The following is a 10230-nucleotide window of genomic DNA, read 5'->3' as shown; positions in this document are numbered from 1 at the left end:
TGAAGGAATCTCTCGCTCTCTCTCCTTCTGCCTCCTACCCTGCTTGCATATTCTCTTTCTCTAAAAGAAAAAAAGTGTTTTCTGTTAAAAATTCTGCAAAAAAGTTTTTAAAAATACATTTATTATCAGATGTCTACTAAACTTCCAAAGGAACATTTAAACTTTATTTTTCTGATCCTAAAGACTTCTACATTAGCTTCAGTTAAATAAAACAATTTTGAGCTTATTCTTTAAGCCTGGAAGACTGCCAAGTGAATATGAATAACCATGTCACTGAAATTTCAAACCATGCAACTAACATGTAAATCAAAAGATTGCACATTGTTTCATTCAGAACTTTACCAAGTGTGATCCACTACGGGGGGAGGGGGGGGCTAGTTCTTACTATCACCAGATATGCCCCCATGTTACTAAATCACAATACTCTACGTTACTGCTGTCTATATGCAGTGATCACACACACACACACACACCACACTCATACACGCATCAGCCTCCTTTATGTCTTCTGGTATAATTATGCCCAGGTATTTACACACTGAAATGCAAATGAATTAGAATAAATTTTCCTTTTACTTGTATTTTACATTACAATTCAGTTATTTTCTATTTATATATTACAATTAAGTTATTATATACATTTTATTTATGTGTGGAGACATTTATGAATTTCACTTCAGGATAGTAATGGCGACATATTTTATAAAAAGGAAAGGGTTTGATATAAGATTTACTGATTTAGATGTCACGTGTGATACAAGAATGAACCTTGCATAGACGGAAAATTAAATAGGTGACGATGACCAACATGTTCCCAATACACTAGCAAAATAAATTTCAATGTTGCTTAATCAAATGGAAAGAAAAGTGTGTTCAATGCCTAAATTTTGCTTTGGAACTCATAATTAAATGTCACAGTGTGTCTTTCTGATGAAACATGTAACTAAACTTTCAGATGGCTATGCAGATGAGCTGATATCATGCCTGGATGGGTAGGATCAGTGCTGCTTTGTCCCAGCCCCTCCTCCTCTTCCACCCTCAGATGGTGACCCCAGAGGAGAAACAGAGCTTTGTTCGGCAGTGGGCCTGTGGTTCTGCTGTGTGGAAAATCTCATGACCCCCATCCCTCACGTTGCATTTACGTTCTGTCATACTGACTAAAATAACTAGACATTCTTACTGTTTTTCTCTTCAGTGCAAAGCCAAATATTTGGTTCATATTTTATGGAGAGATCTTTTAAAAATGTCAAACAAAAGCTGCTAAAATAGCTCACTCTACAATGATAACCATTTGAGTGGTCAAACATATTTGTGTATTGTAATTAACTTTTTTAATCTCTTGTTATTTAACATGCATGTACTACATACTCAGGATCACGAAAGCAAAAGAAAATTCATTTCTAATGGACACATATATGTTTCAATAGACTTTACAAAATCAACCATATAAGCAAAGTTATTAAATATGACTTGGAAAAGCATCAATAAGAGAACTTGAAAAAGGACACATGGACACACACACACCAAACTAAAAAGCCTAAATATAACTCAAAAGAAAAATTAAAATAAATGAAGTGTTGTCATTAATTTACAAAAAAGAAAAACAATCTGGATAAACCACAAAGATGGGAGCCCATACCCTTTCCAACTACTTCTCTAAGCTGAAACATGGTGCCTCTATTGATTCTTCAATAGAAAATCCCTGAAAAAATAAGCATATGTAGAAAGCATTGTGAAATATGGTTTGGGGCAGAAGGAGTGAAATAACTACATGTACGTAGGGTGACTTTCCCACTTCTCTCATTCCTCTTGGTCTGCACTTACATATTGCCCCTCATCTCTGCGGTTTCAGCAGGTGCTCACTGAAGACACACGTTCACCGTATGTAAACTTATATAAACCTCTTCAAAGTCTTTGCTGGTATTGTACTTAGAGCTCTCAGTCACAGTTTTCTGTAAAATATGATCATGTTAATCACATGGTTAAGTTTCCCTAAAAAAACAAAGTCATTTTTTTATTAACATGATGTTATGTATCAATTCAGTGTTTGTGTAGGTTTACATAAGACAAGCAAAATTCCATTTTGAAGGTGTGAAGTGTAAGGATCATAGATCCTTGAAAAGCAATCAGCTAGAACTTCATTCTAATGTTCAATTTTTTGTATATTGATACGTTGGGAAAGAAATTCTGGTATGCACATACTAAGAATTACGGAGACTTCAAATAAGTTGAAATGTGTGAGATGCTGAGTGATTAGATCTTGGGATTTAATCCATGTGTTTGGAGGACGTTGCTTAAAGTTTTCCTTATATTTCTTCTCCCACCCCCATCCTTTTCCTTTGCACAGATTTCATTACGTAAAGAAATGTTCTATCCAGAGTAGTTCCAAGAACCTTTCACTGCCATGGAATTCCATGGAAGTGATAGTTTTACTCTTCCCAGAAGGACTTTAATCACCATTTACTGATATAGAGAAGTTATTAAGTAAATGGAGAAAAGATAAATCTCCTATGCTGAAGAATTCCATATAATGGAATACTCTACCCTCTGGAAGCAGAAGCAGAACTCCCACTCCATAAGTGTTACCTGCACTCAGTGACTTTCTTCCAAAAAATGCAGTATGGAAAAAGGGAAAGAAGGGTAACTAGAGGAAAGAAGCCTGACACACAATCCAGCCAGTAATCTAGGTCAACATGAATGTCAATAAATCATGTTGATAGTATCACAATATTATAGGATAAAAAGGTGCTTTAGTTACCCCCATATTGTAGCTAATTTTTTCAGTAAACCGTGAAAAGAAATGCATAATAAAGTAACAGTTTTCAGAGAAATCAGATTAATATGAAATAAGAAAGCCAATATGAAAGCCTATAAATTCTAGTTTTTAAATTATATTCTAACATTATGTATCTGCATTACTTAAATATAAGAAGATTCAGATTGACAAACTGAAGAAGCAAATGATAAAGATTTTAGTTTCCAAAATTCATACCTGTCGCCTTTATTATGGAATAATTCAAAATAAACTTGTGGTCTATAAACTGTTACAAGATAACCTCTGTTAAATGTGAGTGAGTTTGATAACATTTAAGCATTTTCTCACACTTCTATGTTTCCAGGTAATAAATTTTAAATTTTATTATTACCAAATAAGAGTATATGAATATTTTTTCAAATTAAAGTATTCGCTTGACATATTAGTTTACTAACATGAAGTTAAAAGTTGTACATAAAACTATAATAATGACAATTCAAATGAAGTAAACAGAATAAACCATTTATTAAAACACTGTGTAATAAAATAAACATTCTGACCCAATGCTACAGTGGTAAACATTTTCTCATTAACATTCCACCTAAAACAGTTAAATTACAACATAATCTGACCAGAACAAATACTTCTGTTCTTTACCATTCAATGTTTGGACAGTGAGGTGAATGCAGATTTAGGTTTTCTTGATGAGCCAAAGATAGAGGATAATAGCCTAAAAGACCATCACAATTCCATATGTCTGAAGGTTAAATTTTATTTACCCTGTTCACTGGTCCACACTTAAAATTTTCATTATATCATACAAAGATTTCATGAATCACCCCCTCCCAGCCAAAAATAAATATTAGGAACAAATTAAGGATAAGAGTTGGGGGTTTTAAACTGCACTTTATTTACTTCTGTAACATTGTCTTTTTTTTTTTTTAACTGATCAACTATAAGCATGCAACAAGTTCTCTTCTGAATGGAAGTGTTTCCACAACCCCGTGGATACCAATAAGTAAATTATAAAGTCATTCAATTTGTAGCTCTCTCCTCCTTTAAAGCACTTCTAAGCAGTGTGTGTGATACATACCACAGAGGTAGGAAAGACCATCTTTAATAAATTATCTTCTTAATTGTACAGAATTTCTGAAAATAAAACTAACAAAATGCTAAACCATGCCTTTGAGGAGTACCAAAGGACCACAGAGCCATCTCCTTCTATTTGAAGAATTAGTTCCCTGGAGAGTTCTGGCCTTTGTAGGGCACTTGATAACATGATCCACCAGGGCTCCATACAAATGCACTAAGAAAGCCTCCACTTTCATTTGCCGATTCTTTGGACCACCCAATCCTGCTGGCAGAGAGGACAGCGATTGTTCTGTTTCACCCACAGGGACATGCAGCAGTTGTGGAAGGAATGATTACATTCTCCCCAGACCACTAAAAGGAGGAAAAAAAAAAGAATATTTGACATCACATATTTTAATTTGAATTATCAAACTCAAAATTATAGGCTATTTTATATTATGAAGAATCATGACTCATAATCTTGAATAAAGATGGCTAATTAGTCAACATTTTTTTATCTATAAAGTAACAACTTACCTGTGAAAAACACACTTAAGAAGTGAGATGAGGCGCTGGGATTGGGGGACTTTCCATCATTGTTTAGAATCTGTGAGTGAGGTGGTGGCCCCCAGTCCCTACACAGCTCCACATGCTGTCTTCCTGAAGTTAGGAGATTAAAGGACTTGAGCCTACCTTAGATCCCAGACCTTCTCAGTCATACAGTGACCTTGGAGACCTTTTGATCTTTTTTTTATTGAAAAATATCCTCCTGAATTTTATTTACCAAGATACTGTTTTCAGTTCATAGTAGTTTGTTATAAATAGATGACATACTTCTAAACATTATCAGCTGTACATCTACTCAGTTATTTTCTAGAAGTGTTGATGTCATCCATAAGCAGTGCAATTCTTCATGTGACAAACACATGAACCTTGCAAAGAGCTGGCTGGAAAGAGAAGACCTTCTGTGATCAAAGAAAGGTGGCCTAAACCTCACAATTCCCAAGTTAAATATTTCTTAAACCAAGGGCAGTCACCCATTATCTGAAATGCAATTTCTAATGTGAGCTTTATTTGTCCCTTGCTTGACCTATATGATAACAGAACAATGAAAGACAATGGATAAAAAAAAAAAAACCCAAAACTTCTTATGAAAATTGGTTAAAGGGTATAGAAGCAAGAAATCAGTCTGTTTCAGGAAGAAGAAACAGGATTTGATAAATACTGAATAAATCATTATTAAAAAGCTATATGTAAACCACACAAACACAAAGTACAAAGTTAACTTTTCATTTTCAGGAAAGCTTTTATAAATAGCAATCTACAAGTGAGGACTTCAAGAACTAGGACATGAAAACCTTTTGAATTGCTTAAAATATTTATCCTACGACAATTTTTCTAGTCCCAGATTATTCGCAAAATTCAATAGATTTCCATACAAACTATATTATAAAAGAGAGTACTTAGAATTTTTTTTCTACATTAGTTGAAAAGTTAAATACTATATAATAACAGTACTGAAAACTGCAATGCTTTATTAAAATAAAACCCTACCAAATGTGACCTATAACACAGTTATAATTTAAATGATGCTTTGGTAATTCCTTATAATTTTCGTAACAGAAAAGAATTATTTCTTCTTTATCAAATATTTACTATGCCCATATATAAATCAATTCTTCTTAATTACAGGCCAAAAAAAAAGAACTTGTAGATTAATTCCATTAAGGTCTTTTGAAAACTAACACATTTTATATTAATAATAGATCACTGCTTTACAGTTTATTTTTGTGTATTGATAAAGTCAATCTTAATCGCAAATTCAAACATCCCCACTGAGAGAAAACCTTCAGTTGAAAAAGCAAGAGAATGAAATTACAACATACCAACACAATCCTCTTGTTTGTTTTCAGCTTGACATCTAAGACAGGCATCTAAAAGTAAACAAATAGCAATTCTCATTCTGATGCTCAGAATGCAATTTCTAAAACCCAGACACTTCAAAGTCAAATAAAAGCCCAAAGGGTTAGAGATGGAGATAAAAGACTCATACTATTAATTTCTCATCTGAACGTAACTGTTTAAAGATGAATAAAGTGCAAGGCACTCTACTCATTTACTTATAACCAGGAGCAATTTCACAAGGGTTACCAACCCTCTATTTTCACAAGCTCTGATGAAAAGATGTCCCCGAGGTGAATTCAAACACTAGAGAAAAATATGCCACACTTCATTATACCTGAAGTTCTTATATGCTCCCTAGGCATGCTCACATAGATCAACCTTGGGGGTAGTTTATTTTCAAGACACCTTTTAAAGTAAGCCACACATATAAACTGGTATTTGCCTAAATACACATAAAGAAACTCTAGAGGAATAACCAAGTAACTAAAAATAAAGTTTACCTAAGAGGAGATGGAATGGGAAGGAGTTTTCACTGTATAGTTTCTTAAAATTTTGAATGATGTGACTGTATGATCTATATAAAAATTAATTTTTAAAGAACCTCTTGTAAATACTAGGTTCTCTCTCTTTTTAAAAAAAATTCTCCCTTTAAAATATATCTGAGTCCAAAACATTTATCCAACAATGACAATGTATTTTAATAATTTACTTAGGAGAACATTTTAGGAATGGGAACCTAAAATGGGAACCTAATTTTCACAATTTAATCCAGACTGCTATTTGCCTGATGAAGGAGGTAATATAGAATATTTTACGGACGAATGAAGTAGATTCACTGACGAGCTGGAAGAGGAGTCCAAGATGGGTAAAAGGAAGTTCAAACCGACAACAACAAATAAACAGTTTTTAACATAAATTAGAGAAAAAGAATTCTGTAAAAATAGATACACAGTGGAGCTGAAGTCTGCTCCTTTTCTTAACACTGGATTATGCTCAGGCATTTGTTTGCTCCTCTCTGCATGCTCTTGCCCTAAAAAAACACACCACCCTGGCCACTTCGGTGTGGATTAAAAACAACCACTGCCTCCTGAGGCTTTCTTCAATCCCACAATTACTGAGTATCTACTCTGTATATGGAGTTATGCACCGGGGACACAAAAATGACCAAGTCTGGGTCCCTGGCTGGTCTCACCAGGAAATGGGGAGGTACTCAGGCAAGCAACTAAATATCATAAAGATCATGATATAACGGTGAAAACATGGCTCTGGTTCTATATAATCACAGAATTATAGTCTGTGTACCCAACTACCTCTTTCACAAATTAGGAAAACAAGACACCAGAAGGTATGTCGAATGTCCAAGTTAACAGAAATAGCCATGAAGGGTTACTCCGGCACTTGAAAACTCAGCAGTACCAGCAAACCTAGTTTCCTCTTCAACACTTGCTCACTGTGCCATCTGCTCCTTTCAGAATGAAGGGAGAAGAGTGGAAACCAGAGAGTGTTAACCGAATCAGAATGGGCTGACAGGCAGATCTTGGATCAGGAAATCATAATAAATCATTTAGGTGTATGGGAGGAATTTGAAATATTAAGGAAAAATTAAGGAATTAAGTGGGCTCTTTTACAGAATCTAGAAATCTCTGGATTATGACTCTGACTGACATTTGACTTAGACTCATTATCAAAAACCAACCTAAATCTATAAAAATTCCTAAAGTTTTAAGTAAAAGAAAAAAATTCTTTTCACGATATTCCTAAAGTCTAAAACAAAACATTTCTAAGGAGTACAATAACAGTAACTCCTTTTAGAATGATGCTAACTAGGGTTAGGCTTGGGAAGTCTGAAAAACAAACTTCCTTCTGCTGTCACCTGACCACTAAATGGATTTTAACACCTCGTAAAGAAAATACACAGGTCTAGTCCAGAATACGTTCCTGAACTCAAAGTACAGCTGTTATAAATCTGCAAATTTAATCCACAGTTGCAGAATACTTGCTGTAATTAGAAAGCTAATCTGAATGTGAAACATTTATAGCCCATACTTTGACTTACTCCAAATATCTCAGTAAAGTTTATGGGTTGCAAGATTTCAACCATTACTTTGAATTCTGCATTTCTACCTACAAATCTAAACTTTTTCTCTGGGGAGAAATATAAAACACACTTTCGGGAACATTCTTCATTTTAAACTAAAGGGCATTTAGGGGATAAAATTTTTAGCAAAGCTTGTCTTGCAAAAGAAGAAAAGATTAAATTGCTTGGATAAAAGTTAACAATGCTACTCAAACTGGAAATTATGATTCTAGCTCTTAAGTAAGAGGTGGGGTAAAGGGGCTGTACTGCAGGCCAATAAACTAGGTACTTTCAAGACCTAATATGCAAAATAAGTGGATCGTGTCTGAAATCAAGTTCTTTCAGAAGTAAAAAGTAAAAAATATCTGAATCCCTTCGTTGTAAATCCTCTTTGAAGCAAGTCCTCACGAATAAAAAAACAAAAGTGTCTAAAGAGTGTAAATTGAGAAATCTCTTGATTCTGGTAGGCTCAAATTCCATCCCTTGAGAGAGAAATTCTGTTTATTTTCTCCAATTCTCTGATTTTTCAGAGCAAGTTTTCAAACTTATAGAACCTGTTTTTTTTTCCACCGACCCCCAAGAAACAACATTAAGATTCTCTCAGTAGTTTCAAATGCTCTATTTAAAACCATAATTGGCATTTAGAAGAGCATCTCTTTTCCAAGGTGGTCTGAGATCTTAAAGCAGAAAGCATATAAAATATAAAAGGATGAAGCTGTTCTGAAAAGTTTTATTCGAAAGTCCAGTAGTTTTATTCGAAATATCATAGAAGCAAGTTCAGACTTATTTGTACAACAGGGCTCTCCACAAAGGCCTGACTCAGAGCAGGGCAGGATTCTCTTCAGGAAATGGAATCCTATGATAGGGAGGGGCCAGAAAAAGTTCTATGTTTCTGAATAAAGGGCTTACATTCTTCAATCCCCATGAACCTTAAATATTCTTGAACCACAATGCATCCCCTTCAAGCCAAGCGAATGCCGTCTGACCCATCCTGAAATATCCAGACTTAAAAGCCCGCAGAACACCAGTAGCTATTTCAGAAATGCAATGGCTAGGAACATTTTCTTCCTTTCGCCTCTCAAGAGCGAACTACGGGTGTCGTTTCTGTGGAGAATGACTCCAGAGCATCACTTTGGCGCGTGATCACAACCATTAAAGTGCCCTACTTATTCAAGGCCTTTACCCTGACCCCTCTGCGGCTTACTTTTTAGAGATGGAGCTGGCCACACAAACCCAAGTGGTTTCTTCCCAGCTGCCATTAAACCATCCAGTTTTATTTCCTTGGCCACACCCATCACTACCTGAAATTACCTTGTTTAATCCTTCAGCTCACTCACTGCCCGTTTCTATCCCTAGAATACCAGCTCCGGTCGCTGGGCGCCTGCTGAACCCCAGGCGGCGGCAGCAGCGGCCCTCTGGGCCCGCAGCAGCACCCGTGATTCCCGGCTCCCCGCCCCCACTCCTCGGGACAGGGGTCTGTCCCAGCCTTCGTCCGTCCTCCACGCCCAGAATCCGCCCGCGAAGGCCGTAGCTCGGCCCGGGCCTCGCGTGCAGCGCTTACCCATCACCTGGACCCTGCAGATGGCGCATGTATCGCACTCCACGTCCCAGCTCCACATGGCCACCGCGTTCCACTTCTTGAGAGAGAACATTTTGTCGCCTCCTGACTTGGAGCCTGCGCTCCCGGAGTGAGAAGACAGGGCGCAGGGCTCCTCGCCGTCTTCCACGTCGGCCATGGCGACGGCGCGGAGCCGGCAGCGGAGACGTTAAGTCGGGGGAGGCGGGCGGCTATGGCGGCTCTGTGGGGTCGCCCGGCGGGCCCACAGCGCCGCCTGCAGGCCGCGGTTCCCCGCGGTGCCTATGACAGGGACACCCCGGATTGGCTGGCGCGGCCCAGTGACGTCACCTTACGCTAGCGCCCTGGCGCACTTCTCCCTGCACCTCAGCTCGCTGGGGCAGCCGAGAGGGTTTAGGGCCTCCGGGGAGTTTCCGGTGTGAAGCCCGGGCTCTGTGCTGTTGCAGTGTTGCTCTCCCGTGCTCCGGAGCACGCTGCGCAGGAACCTTGCTGTGTGACGTCACGAAAATTACCACTCTCACAAATTCTCTTGTTAATATAACCGTTTGTCTCGGCTCCCTCAACCCCCTGCCGACTTCCGACCCCCGAGCCCCCCTACACGTAAACTTCTTCAGAGCTGGGACCAAGTCTTTTACCACCGCTTTGTTCGCGGTATCTTAACTTCTGGCCTCAGGTCTTCTGAGAAACCTGGGTCAGTGGTTCTCAAACTTTTTGGGCTCAGGACCCCGTTATACTTAAAAATTATTAGGACCTTAAAGAGGCTCTATGTAAGATGCATATATTTGCTTTTTAATAACTTTTAATTGAGAGGAATATTTAAATGTATCCATTTAAAAGTAACAGTAA

At 37.5% G+C, this 10230-nt stretch overlaps 1 protein-coding gene across 2 annotated transcripts; it reads right to left on the bottom strand.

Moving 5' to 3' along the window:
- Positions 1 to 3256: 3256 nt before the first annotated feature.
- Positions 3257 to 9639, bottom strand: RNF7 (ring finger protein 7). 2 transcript variants are annotated; one of them, XM_039248570.1, is made up of 3 exons: positions 9377 to 9639; positions 5713 to 5760; positions 3257 to 4198 (listed from the first exon to the last, which is right to left on the bottom strand). In XM_039248570.1, exons 1-3 carry the CDS (start codon positions 9542 to 9544, stop codon positions 4142 to 4144), a joined length of 273 nt encoding a protein of 90 aa, XP_039104501.1. In that variant the 5' UTR covers positions 9545 to 9639; the 3' UTR covers positions 3257 to 4141. The 2 variants fall into 2 exon arrangements, with proteins under 2 accessions (XP_039104501.1, XP_039104500.1); XM_039248569.1 differs by having other exon boundaries at positions 9370 to 9631.
- Positions 9640 to 10230: the final 591 nt, after the last annotated feature.

This window comes from Hyaena hyaena, unplaced genomic scaffold, assembly GCF_003009895.1.
Source record: "Hyaena hyaena isolate Hyena2069 unplaced genomic scaffold, ASM300989v1 scaffold_311, whole genome shotgun sequence".
NCBI lineage: Eukaryota > Metazoa > Chordata > Mammalia > Carnivora > Hyaenidae > Hyaena > Hyaena hyaena.
Note: the sequence above shows the minus strand (reverse complement) of the source record. Positions and strands in the feature narration are given on the sequence as shown.